The 22,284-nt window shown below is 42.2% G+C and overlaps 1 protein-coding gene across 1 annotated transcript; it reads left to right on the top strand.

Moving 5' to 3' along the window:
• Positions 1-2,108: 2,108 nt before the first annotated feature.
• Positions 2,109-10,094, top strand: mdfic2 (MyoD family inhibitor domain containing 2). Its single transcript, XM_064956489.1, has 4 exons — positions 2,109-2,169; positions 2,479-2,577; positions 8,167-8,388; positions 9,838-10,094. Exons 1-4 carry the CDS (start codon positions 2,109-2,111, stop codon positions 10,092-10,094), a joined length of 639 nt encoding a protein of 212 aa, XP_064812561.1.
• Positions 10,095-22,284: the final 12,190 nt, after the last annotated feature.

The raw sequence follows: 22,284 nt of genomic DNA, 5'->3' as shown, positions 1-22,284 counted from the left end.
CAGTTTGCAATCCATGGGTTTTGGAGCAGTGGATTCTATTTTGCTGAGCAGCATTTCAGGTAATGTTGATATAGGACTCGTTTTACTGTGGATATAGATACTTTCATACCTGTTTCCTCCAGCATCTTCACAAGGTCCTCTGCTGTTGTTCTGGGATTGATTTGCACTTTTCGCACCAAAGTACGTTCATCTCTAGGAGATAGAACGCGTCTCATTCCTGAGCGTTATGACGGCTGCATGGTCCCATGGTGTTTACACTTACATAATATTGTTTGTACAGATGAACGTGGGTCCTTCAGATATTTGGATATTGCTTCCAAGGATGAACCAGACTTGTGGAGGTCTACAAAACAAATTTGAGGTCTTGGCTGATTTCTTTTGATTTTCCCATGATGTCAAGCAAAGAGGCACTGAGTTTGAAGGTAGGCCTTGAAATACATCCACAGGTACACCCAATTGACTGAAATTATGTCAATTAGCCTATCAGAAGCTTATAAAGCCATGACATCATTTTCTGGAATTTTCCAAGTAGTTTAAAGGGACAGTCAACTTAGTGTATGTAAACTTCTGACCCACTGGAATTGTGATACAGTGAATGATAAGTGAAGTAACCTGTCTGTAAACAATTGTTGGAAAAATGACTTGTTTCATGCACAAAGTAGATGTCCTACCAGACTTGCCAAAACTATAGTTTGTTAACAAGAAATTTGTGGAGTGGTTGAAAAATGAGTTTTAATGGCACCAACCTAAGTGTATGTAAACTTCCGACTTCAACTGTAATTGCATTTTATTGATGAGAATTTGAACACAGAGATATCGTAATGCCATTCATCCACTGCCATCACCTCATGATTCAGCATGATAATGCATGGCCCCATGTCACAAGGATCTGAACACAATTTCTGGAAGCTGAAAATGTCCCACTTCTTCCATGCATACTCACTTGACATGTCACCCATTGAGCATGTTTGGGACGGTCTTCATCAACGTATACAACAGAGTTCCTGCCAATATCCAGCAACTCTGCACCGCCATTGAAGAGGAGTGGGACAACATTCCACAGGCCACAATCAACAGCCTAATCAATTCTATGTGAAGGAGATGTGTCACGCTGCATGAGGCAAATAGTGGTCACACCAGATACTGACTGGTTTTCTTATCCACACCCCTAACTTTTTCTTAAGTATCTGTGACAAACAGTTATGTGAAATCCATATTTTTAAATTTTTTATTTAACCTTTATTTAACTAGGCATGTCAGTGAAGAACAAATTCTTATTTACAATGACGGCCTACACCGGCCAAACCCAGACAACGCTGGGCCAATTGTGTGTTGCCCTATGGGACTCCCAATCACGTGTTATGCAGCCTGGATTCGAACCAGGGTGTCTGTAGTGACGCCTCTAGCACAGGGATGCAGTGCCTTAGACCGTTGCACCACTCAGGAGCTAAGGGCCTAATTAATTTATTTCAATTGACTAATTTCCTTATGTGAACTGTAACTCAGTAAAATTGTTGAAATTGTTACACGTTATGTTTATATTTTTGTTCAGTGTAGAAAACACAGGCAAATGATGTTTTGACTGCACTGGGCCTTTAAAATGGCCACATTGTCTCTATGCCCATGGTAAAATGTGTAGAATTGCAGGAAATTAACTTTGAAATACATTATTTTCTCTCCATCATCAAGAGGACAAGAGGAGGACAACAAACATCTTTTGCGCAAGGTGGTTTTGGATCCCCCCCAACCAAATCTCGCTAAGGGCCTTCAAAAGGCTAGAGCTGAGCCTAGAAGTAGAGGATGAAAAACAGAAGTGTTTTGGCCATTCAGGACCGGAAATGAACAGCCCTGCTGTAAATGAAACACCCGACTTCGTCTGAAATAAGACTGTTGTCCATCTTGCCATCTCCTGGAGCCGTGAGACACTTTCATTTCTCACACACTGGTAGGCTACTCACAGTCTGATTTCAGAAAGTATTTGTTCAGTTAGCTGTATACGCAGAGAGGTTGCTATAAGCCTTTTGCAAACGTCATCATAATGATAGGGTGGGTCTGGGTCATGCCAAATGGAACTTGCGCGAGAGATTGCAGGAGTGCATGATGTGTGTATGATGATCCCGGTGAATTCGGTCCACAAGGAGCCTGACCATCTGCTGACAGTTTCCACAGGTACAGTACGCTGCATTTCTTTTCATTCACACAAGGAATTGGTTTGATGCAGAAAACTATTGATTGACATTTGATGCTTGCTTGCCTTCATATTCTACCTGTTATTTCGAGGATGAGCAGATGGTTTGTGATCATAGAGACAGACAGTACATTAACAATTTCATTAACTTGCAGATATGTTTGCAATATGCCTTTGAACTCTTGACTGTTTCACTGCATGAATGTTTATCCAAAACTGTAATTTAAAGTTCTTGACCAATGATCAATCAATTCTGTGTTATTAATGCAGCCTATATTTGATTTATGCAGCAATGGATCTGATGGCAGATCAGAAAACCAGAACAGAGGAAGAACGTGGAAAAGAAATGGAAAGGAAAGGTGGAAATAAATGTTCTTTGGTAAGAGATGGTAAGTTTTCTAAAACTAATTAACTTTACCTTATTGAAACAAATATCTAAAAGCAATGTTCTCAATGTCAAATATCTGACATTGTTTATTATTTACATATATAACTATTATGGTAGGCTTGATACAATACAGCCAAGTGAACACACTACTCAACCTAGTCTCAGAGCATTTTGTATTATTCTGTATGTAAATCCGAAACACTCATTTAGCATGATATGTTACGTTTCATATGGTATGTATGAATTTGTGGGTATCCATCACCCATTTCATACTATATGTTACACATTTGCAAAATGTTCAATATGTTATGAATTTGTTAAACATTCTACAGTAAATGTTACGAATTTGTAAAATATCTGATATGTTATGAATTCTAGCTAGGTGGCTAACATTAGCTAAACTAGAGGTTTAGGTCAAATTTATTTGTCACATACACATGGTTAGCAGATGTTAATGCGAGTGTAGCGAAATGTTTGTGCTTCTAGTTCCGAAAATGCAGTAATAACCAACAAGTAATCTAGCTAACAATTCCAAAACTACTACCTTATAGACACAAGTGTAAGGGGATAAAGAATATGTACATAAAGATATATGAATGAGTGATTGTACAGAGCGGCATAGGCAAGATACAGTAGATGGTATCGAGTACAGTATATACATATGAGATGAGTATGTAAACAAAGTGGCATAGTTAAAGTGGCTAGTGATACATGTATTACATAAAGGTGCAATAGATGATATAGAGTACAGTATATTCGTATACATATGAGATGAATAATGTAGGGTATGTAAACATTATATTAAGTAGCATTGTTTAAAGTGGCTAGTGATATATTTGACATAAATTCCCATCAATTCCCATTATTAAAGTGGCTGGAGTTGAGTCAGTGTGTTGGCAGCAGCCACTCAATGTTAGTGGTGGCTGTTTAACAGTCTGATGGTCTTGAGATAGAAGCTGTTTTTCAGTCTCTCAGTCCCAGCTTTGATGCACCTGTACTGACCTCGCCTTCTGGATGATAGCGGGGTGAACAGGCAGTGGCTCGGGTGGTTGTTGTCCTTGATGATCTTTATGGCCTTCCTGTGACATCGGGTGGTGTAGGTGTCCTGGAGGGCAGGTAGTTTGCCCCCGGTGATGCGTTGTGCAGACCTCATTACCCTCTGGAGAGCCTTACGGTTGTGGGCGGAGCAGTTGCCGTACCAGGCGGTGATACAGCCCGACAGGATGCTCTCGATTGTGCATCTGTAGAAGTTTGTGAGTGCTTTTGGTGACAAGCCAAATTTCTTCAGCCTCCTGAGGTTGAAGAGGCGCTGCTGCGCCTTCTTCATGATGCTGTCTGTGTGGGTGGACCAATTCAGTTTGTCTGTGATGTGTACGCCGAGGAACTTAAAACTTACTACCCTCTCCACTACTGTCCCATCGATGTGGATAGGGGGGTGTTCCCTCTGCTGTTTCCTGAAGTCCACAATCATCTCCTTAGTTTTGTTGACGTTGAGTGTGAGGTTATTTTCCTGACACCACACTCCGAGGGCCCTCACCTCCTCCCTGTAGGCCGTCTTGTCGTTGTTGGTAATCAAGCCTAACACTGTTATGTCGTCCGCAAGGTTAGCGCTAAGTTTAGGAGTTAGGTTAAAGGGTTAAGGTTAGGTTAGGTTTAGTTAGGTTTAGTTGAAGGGTTAGCTAAAAGGGTTAAAGCTAGCTAACATGCTAAGTAAACTCAGCAAAAAAGAAACGTCCTCTCACTGTCAACTGTGTTTATTTTCAGCAAACTTAACATGCGTGAATATTTGTATGAACATAACAAGATTCAACAATTGAGACATAAACTGAACAAGTTCCGCAGACATGTGATTAACAGGAATGGAATAATGTGTCCCTGAACAAAGGGGGTGGGGGGGGTGAAAATCAAAAGTAAGAGTCAGTATCTGGTGTGGCCACCAGCTGCATTAAGTACTGCAGTGCACCTCTTCCTCATGGACTGCACCAGATTTGCCGATTCTTGCTGTGAGATATTACCCCACTCTTCCACCAAGGCACATGCAAGTTCCCGGACATTTCTGGGGGAATGGCCCTAGACCTCACCCACCGATCCAACAGGTCCCAGGCGTGCTCAATGGGATTGGGATCCGGGCTCACTTCTCTGTTATTGCACTATGTTCAGCTGTGCGCCTGGTGATTGAACGGGCTAGCAGGTGCTAACCCCCAGGTGAGCACTGATGGAGGAATTGTGCGTTCCTGGTGTAACTTAGGCAGTTGTTGTTGCCATCCTGTACCTGTCCCGCAGGTGTGATGTTTCAATGTACCAATTGGTAATCAATGTACTAATACACGTGGTCTGCCACTGCGAGGACGATCAGCTGTCCGTCCTGTCTCCCTGTAGCGCTGTCTTAGGCGTCTCACAGTACGGACATTGCAATTTATTGCCCTTGCCACATCTGCAGTCCTCATGCCTCCTTGCAACATGCCTAAGGCACGTTCACACAGATGAGCAGGGACACTGGACATCTTTCTTTTGGTGTTTTTCAGAGTCAGCAGAAAGACCTCTTTGGCGTCCTAAGTTTTCATAACTGTGACCTTAATTGCCTACCGTCTGTAAGTTGTTTGTGTCTTAGTGACCATTCCACAGGTGCATGTTCATTAATTGTTTATGGTTCATTGAACAAGCATGGGAAACAGTGTTAAACCCTTTATATTGAAGATCTGTGAAGTTATTTGGATTTTTACGAATTATCTTTGAAAGACAGGGTCCTGAATAAGGGAGTTTAGTTGGAAAGTAGCTAAAAAGTAGTTGAAAACTTGCTAATTAGCAAAAATGCTAACGTTGTCCATGATGAGATTCAAACTCGCAACTTTGATGAGATTCGACCAACCCCCCCCCAAAAAAATAACTTGAATTTTTGTCTTATGTAATCATCTGTCTTATCTAACAGAACCAAATGTAAGATATTATACTCATTAGAAATTCCCGGATTTACCTTTATTATGTTCCGTCTCGTCTACGAGACCAGGCTGCACTACTACATACACTATATATACAAATGTATGTGGACACCCCTTCAAATTAGTGGATTTGGCTATTTCAGCCAAACTCGTTGCTGACAGGTGTATAAAATCGAGCACACAGTCATGCAATCTCCATAGACAAACATTGGCAGTAGAATGGCCTTACTGAAGAGCTCAGTGACTTTCAATGTGGTGCCATCACAGGATGCCACCTTTCTAACAAGTCCGTTTGTAAAATTTCTGCCCTGCCAGAGCCGCGAAGTGGTAGGCCACACAAGTTCACAGAATGGGACCGCAGCGTGTTGACGCGCGTAGTGCATGAAAATCATTTGTCCTCGGTTGCAACACTCACTCCCGAGTTCCAAACTGCCTCTGGAAACAACGTCAACACAATAGATGTTTGTCGGGAGCTTCATGAAATGGGTTTCCATGGCCGAGCAGTCTCAAACAAGCCTAAGATCACCATGCGCAATGCCAAGCGTCGGCTGGAGTGGTGCAAAGCTCGACACCATTGGAGTGATGAATCACACGTCACTATCTGGCAGTACAACAGACTAATCTGGGTTTGGGGGATGCCAGGAGAACGCTACCTGCCCCCATGCATAGTGCCAACAGTTTGTTGGAGGAGGAATAATGGACTGGGGCTGTTTTTCATGGTTCGGGCTAGGCCCCTTAGTTCCAGTGAAGGGAAATCTTAACACTACAGCATACAATAACATTGTAGATGATTCTGTGCTTCCAACTTTGTGGCAACAGTTTGGGGAAGGCAGTGTCCTGTTTCAGGATGATAATGCCCACAAGCACAAAACGAGGTCCATAAAGAAATGGTTTGTCGAGATCGGTGTGGAAGAACTTGACTGACCTGCAAAGAGCCCTGACCTCAAACCTATCAAACATCTTTGGGATGAATTGGAATGCTGACTGAGAGCCTAATAGCCCAACATCAGCAGCCGACCTCACTAATGCTCTTGTGGCTGAATGGAAGCAAATCTCCGCAGCAATGTTTCAACATCTAGTGGAAAGCCTTCCCAGAAGAGTGGAGGCTGTTAAGAAGTGTCCACATACGTTGGTCATGTAGTGCAGCTAGTTCCATCCCAACTTTTCATGAAAAAAGGTTCTGAAAGAGGCATTGTAGAAATTGTAGCATGGAGGCAACAGTTAAAAAATGTATCTCATGCCTGCAGGCCTTATTTCTCTATTAGCTAATGGGCACAGACCAGCTGCAGTAGTTACCTCATTTATTAGCTTACCCAGGGGCATCTCAATGATTTTCAGCTCTGGTACACGGCAGACTTCATTGATTCTGTAACTCCATGCATTTTCCTACTATATCTCCTTTTGACTACTTAGTATAGAAAAAATAATGTGTATTCCTGTTTGGAAAATGTGTCCAATATGTTAATAAATCATAGGACATTAAATGTTAAATAAAAGGGAGACAAAAGTTATGGTAAATAAGCAATTTAGAATAGGTGGTAGAAAAATAAACAGGGAAGAGCAGCCAAAGCAATAATTAATTAATAAGCATTGAAATCGGTCTGTGAAAAGCAGATTGATCAACTATTCTGTTCCCTGTAAAACTGGAGATACAACTGATGAGATCATCAGAATCAAAGTGAAATATACCAAAACTGGGATAACAGTACATCACTGCGGCTTAGCTTTCAGAATAAATAAGTTGTGCACATTGAACAAGTTACAAATAAACACTTCCTAGCACTTCTCAGTGATTAGCATTGCTGGAAAATATAGACATACAGCAAAGTTCTAAGTAATGTTAGCACTAATAGTGTTCAACCCCATAATGGGAAAGGGAAAGGGGGATACCTAGTCAGTTGTACAACTGAATGCCTTCAAGTGAAATGTGTCTCCGCATTTAACCCAACCCCTCTGAATCAGAGAGGTCGGGGGCTGCCATAATCGACATCCACGTCGAACGGCACCTGGGGAACAATGAGTAACTGCCTTGCTCAGGGGCAGCACGGCAGATTTTTACCTTGTCAGCTTGGAGATTCATGAAGGTGATCCTAGTTTGCACACTACAAGGTACTGAAATTATACTGAATTACCTAGACCACCACACATCTCTATCACAAGATAGAGTGGAACCAAACTATAGAGTGGTACCTGCTAAAGCCCCTAACAGCTAGACGTGCATGTCTGGTTTCATCACTGTGTAGATTTATGCTGTGGAAACTATGCTGCAATAGAGGATAGTTTAAAACCAAGCCTAGATGTTATTCTGTGCTGGGGAATGGACAGTTGTCAAGTACAAGGGAGGTTATTCAATCTAAAATCTTTCTAAGAGTTTTCAATCAATAATTTCCCCCACTGGATAGCTACATTGTTTTTCAGTTTATCCTGCTTCCCTGTTAAGTATTTTGTGAATGACAGTTTATTTTAATGGAAACGGACAGGGGCGCAACATTCACTGAGGACGGGAGGGACATGTCCCCCCCACATTCTGAAATTGAAAAATAACAAATTATATTATGTCCCCCCCACAGCGTTGTGTGTGTGCGTGCGCATGGGTGGAATTAATACTCAATTGTGTGGATACTCAGAATATATTATTTCCTGTTTGATAGGGGAGGTTCTTAGCGAGGCCCCAGTCAGTGTCCGGAAGCTGAGCGTCATTCCAGAGAACGAGCCAGATCCAGGGAAGGCTAACACAGACCAGGCCTCCCATGATCCTCAGCTGCCCAGGGAGAAGGACAGCTCCACTTCTCTTTTCACTGTGAACAAGTACAGCAGGAACTCCTCCTCATCAGACTCTCTCTCCACCTCCTCTCATCAGACTGACAGAGGAGGTAAGTCACACACGTTGCATTCACACCAGCCTCATGATTGAACAATTAAAATGTTATAATACACACCACCGTCCAAGTGACAAAGACAAAGTTCCCCTAACACTGTTCTCTGTTTCATGGCAATTGTCTTCTAGAAACAGGTAGTCAGGATATTATCAATAGGATGTGCAGCAGCTCAAGACAAAGCTGTATACTTAATTCACATCCTGTATGGTCAAGCCACAGACTACTGGTTGATGTCTGTAGCCCACTACTTAGTAAGAATTTAAAATGCGACCTATTACTAGCTTAATATTTTACTCTGCTGTAAGCATGTTTAAATGCATTTTTATTATACATTATTAAAATGTGTGAATAATTCAGATACAGAAATGACAGTAGAAGAAAATCCTATAATGTAAAGATGTGTCACTTAATGAAGCAACACAATTGATTGCATATGTACTTGAATTATTTAAAACATTGATAAGAAAAATTGCGATGCACTGATTAGATACGTATTTATTAAGCAATTGATTCAAAATGATGTTTCACTACATAGTTGAAGAGATGTTGGTGTATGGGATAGATTATGAAAGTTAGCCTTTTGTTGTTTGTTTATAGAATGTATTTGGACACTTATCCAAATAGCCTGGCATATGTTGCATAGCTAGTTATACTGCATTTGTGTGTTGCAAAGCTGTTTATATTATAGCATTATCTCCTAATTCTAACTGATTAACAGTCATAAAGACCAACTCCCAATGCATTTCTCAACAACAACCCACATTATTGCTGTCTCTTCATGGTCATCATTTTAGCCCAGTGACCTCATCTTAAATGGCACCCAGGGGGTAGCATTTTTGCCAAGGGTGCTGGGAAGACCCACAGCACGTTGTTTCAGAGCAGCCACGGTGCAACTTTAGAATGTTCCTAGTGGAAGACCCATAGAGGCTGATGGTAATTGATTACGTCTCCAAACAGCTTCCTCAGTTGTCTCCCTGTAAGGGAGTGAGAGGTGATTTGCTAAATTATGCATGTGTAAAGGAAAGCCCAGGGAGAGCGTGGAAGCTTTTAAAATGTTCAAAACAATAAGTGAGGACTGACAGCATGCAGGTCTTTTAGGAGCACAGTCGATCTATGTCCTGAAGACAAATCCCAAGGTATAGGGGCTGGCTGTTGGAAGCATTTATTACAGCACAGACTTTTAAATGGGTCACAGTTATGGATTGTCTAGGCTGCACATTTTGTTTTAGGAGATAACATTTTCCTGTCACATTTTTGGGAATATAATGTCCTTAAATAGACATCTTAATACATTCATAGTATGTCCTAATTTCAGTTAATAATTAAATAAAAATGAACAACTTATAAAGTTAAAGGGCTCAGCATTATCTATGTATAGTTTAATGTTGTACTAGAATCTGATCGCTCTTAATGTTCTCCCATGTTTTTCCCTCTTCCTCTCAGCTGACTGTGCAGGGATTGTCCTCAACTGCCTCTTCTGTAGGTTCTACGATCTGTTCCTCATGTTGCCAAACTCCTGTGATGAAGTCACCTATTGCTGCTGCCCTTCCTACAGACAGTACTCCTCCTCAGTGGAGGCCATACCTAGCAATGACTGCAACTGTAACTTTGACTTTGACTGTGGCCTGTTTGACACCTGTCAAGAGACAGGTGAGTTTCTGGAGTTGGCTATGGAGCTTTCTGAGATCTGTTATCGCTAGCTATCCTTAACGTTATGGGCTGAAGAAGGAGGCTAAGCTAGGGTGAACCTGCAGTCATGGCACAGCATATGTTCAACAAATAGGCCTAAGAATATGCTGCTAACATGGGGACCTGGACTGATGTTGAACTGGGAATTTACAAGGCTTTAACAGTCAGCCACACCTTGCAGTTAAGAGAGAATGGCTGCTCTTCAACCTCTATGAACAAAATAAATAATCCTTTTCATCATGGACTTGCATTCACTGAAGGATGGTAGAGGGGTCAAACCATGACCTTTAGACGGGTCAAACCATGACCTTTACTAGTTACCTTGTATGAGCACGACATTGACCTAGCTTGTTGCATGTGTAGTATTGTGTGTGTTAGCATATCTAAGCCTATGTGCTGAGGTCCTAACTGCAGAGAACAGTGAGGTACACAGTGGACAATGCCTGCTCTGAGGGTTGTGGATTCCAGCCTTGAAGTGTTGTACACCAACAGACACCTCAGCTTCTGCATGTCAGTTCCTTTTGCTTTTTTTCTGAAATGCAAAAAAATCTTAAAGCCTTTCGTGTGCACAGGTCTATTTCAATGTAGTGTCATTGTTACCACAGAAACAGTTGGAGATGGCATGTCTAGGACATGTCTAGGACACTCGTCCGTGTAGTTCCCATCGAACTCTGTTCGTGAAGATGGTCCTCTCAAGTGGCGGCTGACTGTGTGGATCACTTCAATCTGAAATGGGTCCTTGTCATATAATAGTACATGGACACTGGAGTATTGGTGGGTATCTCACTCTCTCCAGGTAAAGTACACAGCAAGAGCAGCATGAAGTAATGCATCATCTGTTTCTCTGGGAGGTCAAGCAGACAGGGCCCGTCTACTCTTCACCACCATGCACACCGAGGGTTATTATTTTCTCTGGGAGGTCAGGCAGATAGATCCCGTCTACTCTTCAGCACCATGCACACCGAGGGTTATTATTTTCTCTGGGAGGTCAGGCAGATAGATCCCGTCTACTCTTCAGCACCATGCACACCGAGGGTTATTATTTTCTCTGGGAGGTCAGGCAGATAGATCCCGTCTACTCTTCAGCACCATGCACACCGAGGGTTATTATTTTCTCTGGGAGGTCAGGCAGATACTCTTCACTACCATGCACACCGAGGGTTATTATGTTTCTCTGGGAGGTCAGGCAGACACTCTTCACCACCATGCACACCGAGGGTTATTATGTTTCTCTGGGAGGTCAGGCAGATAGATCCCGTCTACTCTTCAGCACCATGCACACCGAGGGTTATTATTTTCTCTGGGAGGTCAGGCAGATAGATCCCGTCTACTCTTCAGCACCATGCACACCGAGGGTTATTATTTTCTCTGGGAGGTCAGGCAGATACACTTCACCACCATGCACACCGAGGGTTATTATGTTTCTCTGGGAGGTCAGGCAGATACTCTTCACTTCCATGCACACCGAGGGTTATTATGTTTCTCTGGGAGGTCAGGCAGACACTCTTCACCACCATGCACACCGAGGGTTATTATGTTTCTCTGGGAGGTCAGGCAGATACTCTTCACCACCATGCACACCGAGGGTCATTATGTTTCTCTGGGAGGTCAGGCAGACACTCTTCACCACCATGCACACCGAGGGTTATTATGTTTCTCTGGGAGGTCAGGCAGACACTCTTCACTACCATGCACACCGAGGGTTATTATGTTTCTCTGGGAGGTCAGGCAGATACTCTTCACCACCATGCACACCGAGGGTTATTATGTTTCTCTGGGAGGTCAGGCAGATACTCTTCACTACCATGCACACCGAGGGTTATTATGTTTCTCTGGGAGGTCAGGCAGATACTCTTCACTACCATGCACACCGAGGGTTATTATGTTTCTCTGGGAGGTCAGGCAGATACTCTTCACCACCATGCACACCGAGGGTTATTATGTTTCTCTACTCACTAAACATTTATTTTCTGTTATCAGATGTGAGGACCAACAGTGTAATCCTGCTGTACAAACAAGAAGAAAGTCACAGCCCAGTTGTCTGAGACACTGAGCTCATGTAATACTGCTGTATTGTTTGCTGAGAGTTACGAAGTCATACTGGTTTATATGAAAATGCATATGGAGAGTATTTGTGAAAAAACACGAAAGCTTTTGATTGTGAATCTTAGGGTAAACTATTGTATGAAAACGGGATCTTGACGTTTTTAAAGAACTTAACCGCAGTATGCTAAAATTAAATTGGTGACACTCCTGCCTAGACCGCAGTACAGTAGAGCAAATAGTAACACTGTATGCAGACACCTAATGACCATGTATAGTAAGCATTTTGTGCAGAATGAGAACGCTGCTTGTGACCAATTTGCTTATTAACTGCAGTGGCACAATTACAAAGCTGACTACTCCAACTAATACTGCACCATAAAATCTATTGAAGGTCCTTTGTGGGTTTTTTAAACATAAAGTGTGTCTGCATAAACAGATGCTTGGCTTAAACTGAAAACATCTGCCCGTCTTAAACTCGCTGGAACTCTTTCAAATGACCTGATAGCTTGGGGAGCAGCATGGGTTTTAGGATCTGTAATACATTTGAATCACATCCAAATGGCCTGTCTTTCAGAGCCCCGGTTCAGAGGATGTCCCAGCTAGATGTCCCAGCTAGATGTCCCAGCTAGATGTCCCAGCTAGATGTCCCAGCTAGATGTCCCAGCTAGATGTCCCAGCTAGATGTCCCAGCTAGATGTCCCAGCTAGATGTCCCAGCTCAGTCCAGGAGGAGGTCAAGTGGCTGTCATTGCTTTGTACTGTACCTCATGCATGCGGTTAAATGGCTGCTCACAGAATAGTGTTAACCCATTATATTGCACGTCTCACCACTGTTCACAGCTGAACTCACATCACGTGTGCAAAGAGTCTAATCTTTTAACATCGGCTTTGTTATTGTGGTTCTATAATGATGTGCTGGGATAATTTTCCATTATTGTGTTTAGTGATGCTAGACTTGCATTAAACAAAGTTTATCTTATTATCTGCTGTGTTAGCTGGCATGTTGACATGCATCTCTGCTCTCTAATCGGATGTGAGTTTTTCTTTGGAGTTTGAGGCCCCAATCGCTTTATTCTTGTGATGCAGGCTCTTCCTCCAGAGCACACAGCCCTAATACAACCTCCCCACAGACCCTCTCACACAGCCCTAATACAGCCTCCCCTCAGACTCTCACACAGCCCTAATACAACCTCCCCACAGACCATCTCATACAGCCCTAATACAGCCTCCCCTCAGACACTCTCACACAGCCCTAATACAACCTCCCCTCAGACCCTCTCACACAGCCCTAATACAACCTCCCCTCAGACACTCTCACACAGCCCTAATACAACCTCCCCTCAGACCCTCTCACACAGCCCTAATACAACCTCCCCTCAGACCCTCTCACACAGCCCTAATACAACCTCCCCTCAGACCCTCTCACACAGCCCTAATACAACCCCCCTCAGACCCTCTCACACAGCCCTAATACAGCCTCCCCTCAGACACTCTCACACAGCCCTAATAAAACCTCCCCTCAGACCCTCTCACACAACCCTAATACAACCTCCCCTCAGACCCTCTCACACAGCCCAAATACAACCTCCCCTCAGACCCTCTCACACAACCCTAATAAAACCTCCCCTCAGACCCTCTCACACAGCCCTAATAAAACCTCCCCTCAGACCCTCTCACACAGCCCTAATACAACCTCCCCTCAGACCCTCTCACACAGCCCTAATACAACCTCCCCTCAGACCCTCTCACACAGCCCTAATACAACCTCCCCTCAGACCCTCTCACACAGCCCTAATACAACCTCCCCTCAGACACTCTCACACAGCCCTAATAAAACCTCCCCTCAGACCCTCTCACACAGCCCTAATACAACCTCCCCTCAGACCCTCTCACACAGCCCTAATACAACCTCCCCTCAGACCCTCTCACACAGCCCTAATACAACCTCCCCTCAGACCCTCTCACACAGCCCTAATACAACCTCCCCTCAGACACTCTCACACAGCCCTAATAAAACCTCCCCTCAGACCCTCTCACACAGCCCTAATACAACCTCCCCTCAGACCCTCTCACACAGCCCTAATACAACCTCCCCTCAGACCCTCTCACACAGCCCTAATACAACCTCCCCTCAGACCCTCTCACACAGCCCTAATACAACCTCCCCTCAGACACTCTCACACAGCCCTAATAAAACCTCCCCTCAGACCCTCTCACACAGCCCTAATGCAACTCAGAGTGGCCTCCTGAGGAACAGCAACATTAAATATTAACATCATGTGTTTAGTCGTTTTTTTTATTTCAAACTGCGGGTTTGTCAGCATCTTGTGTACTCTTTCTCAAGATTCAGTCCGTGTGGAGATGTCTTCCCTGGAGATGTGTTCCTTTCAAAGGCTTTATGTAGCACTGTGCCATTGGAATAATTTAGGTATGTTTTTCTTATGTTCTTTCTGTGTTAATATTGACAACATTTTCACTGTGATTTAAAAAAACAAATGGAGCATTATAAGTGCATTTCGGTATTGCTTACTGTACCTTGAAGTGCAAAATGTATCCGTCGGAGATGTGAAGATTTTTTGGGTGTGTTGGTTGGGTATACGTCATTGCTGACACAAATTTGATGCATGGGTTTCTCATTAGGCCCTGTATTTCCTCTGTCAAAATATTTCCTTTTTATCTCAAATTACACCCATATTGAAGAATGCACAATCCTTATTTTCGATAACTGCTGTGCTTCAGAGAAAGGTAATTGTAGATGATTACAGGAACATGTAAAAGCATTTTGTGGATTGTACTTTTGCTATTGTCTCAGTTTAGTTTACATGTCTGATTTCACTATTACTCCTTTAAATGAACTTGACCTTACTTTTTGAGGAATGGCATGTGTGTGCTATGTGCATCCTACCCAATTAGGCCAGAGGCACTGGAGCAGTAGAAACTAACACTCCCACAGCATCCTCTAGGAATTGAGCCTGACACTACTGCCTTTCTTGAATCTATATTTGGGCCATGTGTGTGGATCTGTGTCACTCAAGAGCACAGGCCCAATCTACAGTAGAGAAAGTAGAGTGAGCTCTGGGCCTGTGGGCTGCGTGTGCCAAGGCACAAAAGGAGCTCCCTCCCAGCAGGCACAGCCGTACCAACCAGGCCCTGGGCAGACTTTTATGATACCTTTCAATCAGCAGCTGATTCCCATCTGAAATGACAGGTGATTTGACTCAGCCTCCAATTAATGGCCTCATTTTAACAATTAAGAGCAGGAGGAGGAAGGGAAAATCTCATGTACTGACTGCTGAATGAAGGCTGGAGGCGTAGTGATGATCGCTTGATAGTGTTTTTCTACTGCTATCTCATCATCATCACAGTCCCACTCACCGAACGTAACTGATGCCCATGGTATCTTCCCAGGTTGGGGGGCCCTAACACATTCCACTAGGTGTTGTCCCATACTGTAGTTGGGGCCCAGACCTCTGTAAGGGGTGGGTAAGGGAAATGGAGGAGGGGTAGGGAGGGAAGTTGAATTTAGTTTGGGGTCTGCAAACATGGCAGGGGATGATGGACGACATCAAACTCGCCTTGGCCCCCATCCCCTCCCCTCCTGTCTTCACAGCGTAGAGGAAATTAAAGAGCTGTGTAGCAGAAGAAGGAGGGGGGAGGGGGGGGTGTGATTTAGAGTGTGGCGCAGGGGGATGGGGACCTGGCGCATTGGAGTTAATTACTGAATAATGAGGAACAATTTATTGTGTTCTTGTTAGAGACATCAAAACGCTGGATGCTGCCTACAGAAAAAGAGCCTCTCTCTTTATACGTCCCACTAAATGCAGTATTTAACTTGGAGTCATTAAAGAGGCACTGCCTTGCCTCGTTCCAGTCAGCAGTGGAGAGCAGCTTCCCAGGGCTTATGGCGGAACAGCTAACACTGTCCTAACGCCAGGTACCTCCTAAGTGCCTCTCCTCTGAAGAATGTGTTCAAAGAAATAATGAGAATTGCATTAGCTGCAGATCGATCTCTCCCGTATCTTCCATTATTCTGCTGATGAGCATGGCATAACTACTCCTATTCACCTTTCAACCCCTGCAAATATACACAGACCTTCTGTAAAAGGGCTTGTGATTCCCCTCAGGGAATGCGCTTGTTGTCATGTTCATGACTGTTACGGAATCCAGATGCCTTTGGTTTTAAGTTTAAATGTCATGAAGCAGTTTTAGACATAGTCATCCAGTTCAGAAAGAACAAATGTATCATAAAAAACATCTGAGTATAGCTGCTACTGTACATTGAAATCACGTCTTCCACCATATCTTGAATACAGTATATCATACTCATTAGAAGACAAGCTAGCTGTTAAATGGTTATCCAATTTGCACAGATCATAATACATGCACCTTGATGATGTATTCTATAGAGCAGTGGTTCCTAACTCCGGTTCTCCAGTACCCCCAAGAGTACACATTTTGGTTGAAGCCCCAGACAAACACACTAAATTCAACTTGTCATGGGGTTGATGATTAGTTGACAAGTAGAATCAGCTGTGCTTGTCCGTGGTGTCAGATGTGGTGTTAGATGTGGTGTGTGAAGCAGACACACTCTTTGATGTGTTAAATATGAGATCTGACCACAGAACAAAGCAGCTGTCAGACACAGACTGTTGTCAGAGGCAATCCACGGCAATTATTATTGAGTATCTGTCATGCATGATTCAGAGGCTCCAAAGATACTGAGGAATGCCTAAGGCAGGATTTCCCAAACTCGGTCCTAGCCCCCCCCCCTCACGTTTTGGTTTTTGCCCTAGCACTCAACATTTGATTCAAATAATCAAAGCTTGATGATGAGTTGATTATTTGAATCAGTTGTGTAGAACTAGGGCAAAAAACGAAATGTGCACCCAGGGGTGACCCCGGGACCGAGTTTAGGAAATCCTAGTCTAAAGAGATTATGATACTACTGACATTCAAAAACTCTTTACAAATAAACATAAGACTGGTCAAATTGTAGTGGAGGCAATTGTTTTGTGTGATAATATGTGAACATATTACATATAGCATGCAAGATTCACCTACAATCAAATAAATGGTTATTCATTTAACACTCAGATCTTTGAGTTCCTGTGTTACACCATAATATAACCACTAATTTAGCCAATTATTTTCCATCGCAGCACACAATCATTATATCATATTCTCATACAACTTTATGAGAGTTACATTTTCAATGCCTCAAATGCAGTGAGAGAGAGAGAGGTTGCTGAATGTGATGTAACCATGTTGTGTAGCCAGAATAAACATGTTCAATATGAGGCCTACGGAACGATCCCGCTACACAGATGAGTGCTCCTCGAATGTTAATGAGGTCTCCTTTAGACATGCATAAGTTAAATATCTGCAATCATGCAAGGATCTGAGGTGCCCCTACTTATGGCATTTGAAATGTAGCTGTCTTTATTTACGACGTGTCTCCCTGCACAGGCATCGCCACCTGAGCAGCCCAACGCTTTCAGAAGATACGGCTTTCTTTTAATGACCTGCAAATGAATCACTATGGCAGAACCATAAAGAACCATAAAGAAGAGGAATCCCCTTTGAAAATGAACAAAACAAAATATGAATAATACTCTGCCAATAGATCATAGAAACCAACCAAAGCAGTGCCAAAGCAGAGGTATAGGAAGCAAGAGGCATGTAAAAAGGCCTTTCAGATATGTTGCTAATTATAATCACTACTACAGTGTCATCCACCGAGGGGTCCAAATTCCTCCTCGTAGGGTGTTCCTCTGGTTCTAGAGAAGCAACACACCTGTAAACACCACAGCAGCTAACATTATTCTAACTTCATGATTTCATAATGACAGCATAATTCATCTCTTCAGGCCCCAGTGGTGTGGTCCCTATGGACAAAACATGTCTCAATCTCAACCAGGGATAAACACACGGTACAAAAGACAGAGGTAGGAACTCATTCATCAAAATAACAAATCTAACTAAAAGCTTTCAGTTTGATACTGTAGTGTCAGCCAAGGAAGTCACCGAATCAACTGCAGCAAAATAAAATTAACCTAATTTTATTCTAATAAAGCATTTCTAGGACGTATTGCTCATTAATGTAATAATCGACCAGGGTGCTTAAAAGATGCAGCCATGTGTATCCAAATACCCCAGCAAGCTGAATGCCTTATGATGGAGAGGTGCTAAGTGATTGCTTTTCTATTGAATCACCAGGCCTTTAAAAAAAAGATGTCTTAGGGTCTTGAGAACACCCTTGGGTGCACAGGCAGCAATAATGAGAAGTGCATAAGTTTGAATCCTCCACTCAAGCCAGATTCAGGGCTTTTTGTGGGAAAGATAAATGTATCTTAAGATTCTCCATCCCTCATTTCTTTCTATTTATTAGGATAATGAATTTCTGAGTGCTGTGCCAGTTCCACTGAGCCTGCTCCTCGGCCTAATTCTCTGTAACATTTCCACATAGCCGCTGGGGAACATTATATGAAGGCAGGGCTTACAATACCATCAATATGCCGAAGACGACAATCGGACGTTTCATAGATATTAATGGAAGTGCAAATTAAATCTAAGTTGGAGTGGAGCTATCGGGGTTATGATCAATGCCTTTTGCGCAGTCAGATTTAATAGAGGGTTTGTAATTTGAGTATCCAAACAGAATGTGTATCTTAAATGGGGAAGATGAAAGTAATCCCACATGGGGAGGAAATAACACGTTAGCAGCATTATAATTAGAGAACTCGCAGTACAATGTTTCCCTCACACTGTATTGATGTTGAATAAAAACCTTCTACATCTGTAATGCAGACACGGGACATGGATATTGGAAGGGGTTTTTAGACACCTGTTATTAAGATGTCATAAAAGATATGTCTAAAGCAAAAGTGTCAATAGAGTATTGTATTAGATGCATAACATATTCTGCCCAAATCATTTAGCTAATTCAGTGGGTAGCTGAATCAAAACAGAACAGATTTGGAAATGGACACACTCATTTTACTGTTATGTTGATGGAACAAGAGCTATTGTTAGGGACCAATATACTGTAACCACCTTAGCTATGGTCATAGCAATAATGACAGAAAACAATAAAGGCACAGTAGTTGAATTATTAAAAATGTGAATAATTTTAGGAAGTAAATTTCAAACGGACTTGACAGCAATTTGCTGGGTCAGCAAAGCATTGGCTCAGTTGATGCACCATTGGTAATGAAAATCGTGAATTCATGAGTTTCGCTGTGGATTAAAAAACAAAAAGAGATAAGCAAATCACAAAAGAAACGAGCAGAAAGGTACCTCCCCAGAAAAATGTATTTTAGTAAAGCATGTGTATGCATCTAGTATGCATCTGTTCAAATATAATACAAAATTATAACACAGGTTGACAAAATGTTCACCTTTTTATTATTTCTTGGAAACCCATCTCACAATACACAGCACAGCAGCCACCTAAAATGAAATTGTGGAAGTCACCAGGTGAGCATGATACCAGCCAACAGAACAACTAGACTCCAACGAATAACACATGAGCTGACCAACAAGGCCACCTAGAGCTCTACATACCAGTTATACAGCTTGTGACCACACACACACACACACACACACACACACTAGAGCAAGAGACGAGCAGGTGAGCTGATGCAGCCCTCACCATCAGAGAAAACACAACTGTGGTGGTATAATGAAAATGAAATGTACTTGAAGGAGCTTTAAAAAAATGAATTAAACAGTCTTGACGGCCATTTCCATCCCCTGGGCTTATGCAACTAGGTTGTATCAATAATTGCTCATTTAAACATGCATATAATTAAAACCACTATTATTCCCAAGTTTGAATCAAGGTCCCTAAAATGTCAAGCAGTCTGCCGTTTGGAAAGGTTACTTGGCGTTTGTGTGTCTTTCCCTTCGTGTGTTGCCACTGTTTTATCTTACTAGTGTGGGGTTGATCAACTTTGAAGGACAGTGGTTAACTCATGTTAAAGGCCCAGTGCAGTTAAAAACACGATTTTCTGGTGTTTTATATCTCCACACTATGAGGTTGGAATAATACTGTGAAATTGTGAAAATTATGGTTATGCTGTTTTAGTGTAAAAGCTGTTTTTGAAAAGACCGCCTGAAAGGTCAAGTTGTTTTACAAGAAGTGAATAGGCCAATAACAAAGAGTTTCAAACCTCTCTACCAATAACAGCTAGTTTTTAGGTTAGATATCCCTCTCATTAGGTTTCTCCAATAAGGCCCCTCACTTAGGCCACTCCCAGACAGTCCAAGCTAAATTCTTGCCAGAGAAATAGCTTTCTGCCAAGACACTTTCTTTGTTTCCAATAAAAATTGTCAAAAATAAACAGTAATTGGACCTTTTACCTACTAGAGTTCTGACGCTGTTAAAATTGACAGAGACTTTTATTGTGTCAATTGTCTTTCAACACTATCAAGGTACTTGGTCCCCCATTTTCTACTCACTACCCTTCCTAATTTTGATAAACGTATGGTATGACCACAATAAAGGATGAATGAGGTGATTTAATTGTATTTACATCAGTGAAATAAAGTCTTTATTGACCTGTTGAAAGTAAAATTATTTTAAATAATTGATTTTGTCCATACTTCATTGACACAATGGGTCATGTAGACCTACTGTTGTAAGAACCTTAGCTCCATTAATAAAGGCTATACATTTCATTTTCAAATATCTCACTCACTACACCAGGGCTGAGGCATGATAAAATACATCAATAAAAGGCTATTGATGTTGTCAAATGTTAATATGCCATCTATAAACCCTGACGTACTCTCTCACTCAGATACAGGCTGTGCTCCGCTCTGTGTTGTCTCCTCCTGTTGTCGCATCGACCCAGGGCTACTCACGATTTGCTTCTGCTGTAAAATGTTACATTCCAGGACAAACATGGACATTAATCAAAGTTGATTTGAAGTGCGAGGGCACAAGTGCTTTTGTGCTGAAGAACTCTTTAGCACAACACCGGCATTTTAGCGGGCCTCGCTACTGAGCGTAATTGCAGCACAAGGAGGTCATAAATAATGTATTCAAGATCACTTACACCTCATGAAGCAAGCCATAGGTTTGGAGAGATCACATTTTCAGCTCAAAATACAGAATTTGGCTCGTGGCTGCGCTTTCCAGGGAAAACAAGATCTTCAAAAAGGGCTTTGAAACCGTTTAGAGCAATACAAAACATAATAACATCAAAACAGTTGAGACTGAATTATGCTGTGAATAAACTCCTGACTAAAGTGTGGTGTTGTAGGCAATAGTACAGAGGATGGAGTTTAACATCTTGCTGTGAATGCTACAATAGTTATGCCTTAAAAACTATAGGCTACACTTTAATGAATTGACAAAATGATACACCTACTGTATGTATGACCCCAGTCGACCTGTGTTTAGGTACAACTAATGGAAAACCACAACAAGTTGTTAACTGACATGTAAATGTTTGTCTTTAGTTAAGATTAAGACAGTAGATTACAATCAGAACAGTTATTACAATTCCCAACATAAACTGTGTAGATACCTGCATAACAATTACTGTGAACCTCGACAATTACTCACCTCATCTCTTGGCAAGCAGTAGCAACAGATGCATATACAGTAATGACATTTTTCATACATTGGAAATGTAACTATTTGTTTCATTTTAATTGAAAGTACTGTACATTGCGTTTTTTCACCATTTCAACAGATTCATTCCCATGTCCAGCTGTTTGCACACTAGAATTGCGGATGTCATTTCAATCATAATTTCCTCACATAAACATATAGCAGACCCTTTGTTGCTACCCTCGGATAATGGCAAATAATGTTCTTGATAACCCCACATTCAAACAGTGATTATCCTGTATACTGAAAGGTAGAGAACAGCAAATATCTGTAGCTCCCCATCTCTAGACTGCCCCTTTGTGGCCATCTGACAAAATGCCTAACTAATAATCTACTCTCGTTATATTAAGATGTTTATTAGGTCATTCTGGATAAATTCTTACATTCACTGTTTACAGAAATCAAATTTCTGATATTGTCCTGTGAGGAAGTTGTGTCTATCTACCATGCAGGTTTAGTATGGCTTCTATATTAAATCCAACTGAAATGCAGAGATCGTCAGATCTTTCCATATCTAAACGGGATCCTCTCACTCAC

This window comes from Oncorhynchus masou, chromosome 5 (genome assembly GCF_036934945.1).
Source record: "Oncorhynchus masou masou isolate Uvic2021 chromosome 5, UVic_Omas_1.1, whole genome shotgun sequence".
NCBI lineage: Eukaryota > Metazoa > Chordata > Actinopteri > Salmoniformes > Salmonidae > Oncorhynchus > Oncorhynchus masou.
This window is presented reverse-complemented; position numbering and strand designations above follow the sequence as displayed.

Excerpts from the sequence above, each read along its gene's own strand:
- mdfic2 (XM_064956489.1), top strand. The coding sequence starts at position 2,109 with ATGATGATCCCGGTGAATTCGGTCCACAAGGAGCCTGACCATCTGCTG. Across the intron at positions 2,170-2,478 it reads TCTGCTGACAGTTTCCACAG|CAATGGATCTGATGGCAGAT; the intron begins GTACAGTACGCT and ends TGATTTATGCAG. Across the intron at positions 2,578-8,166 it reads ATGTTCTTTGGTAAGAGATG|GGGAGGTTCTTAGCGAGGCC; the intron begins GTAAGTTTTCTA and ends CCTGTTTGATAG.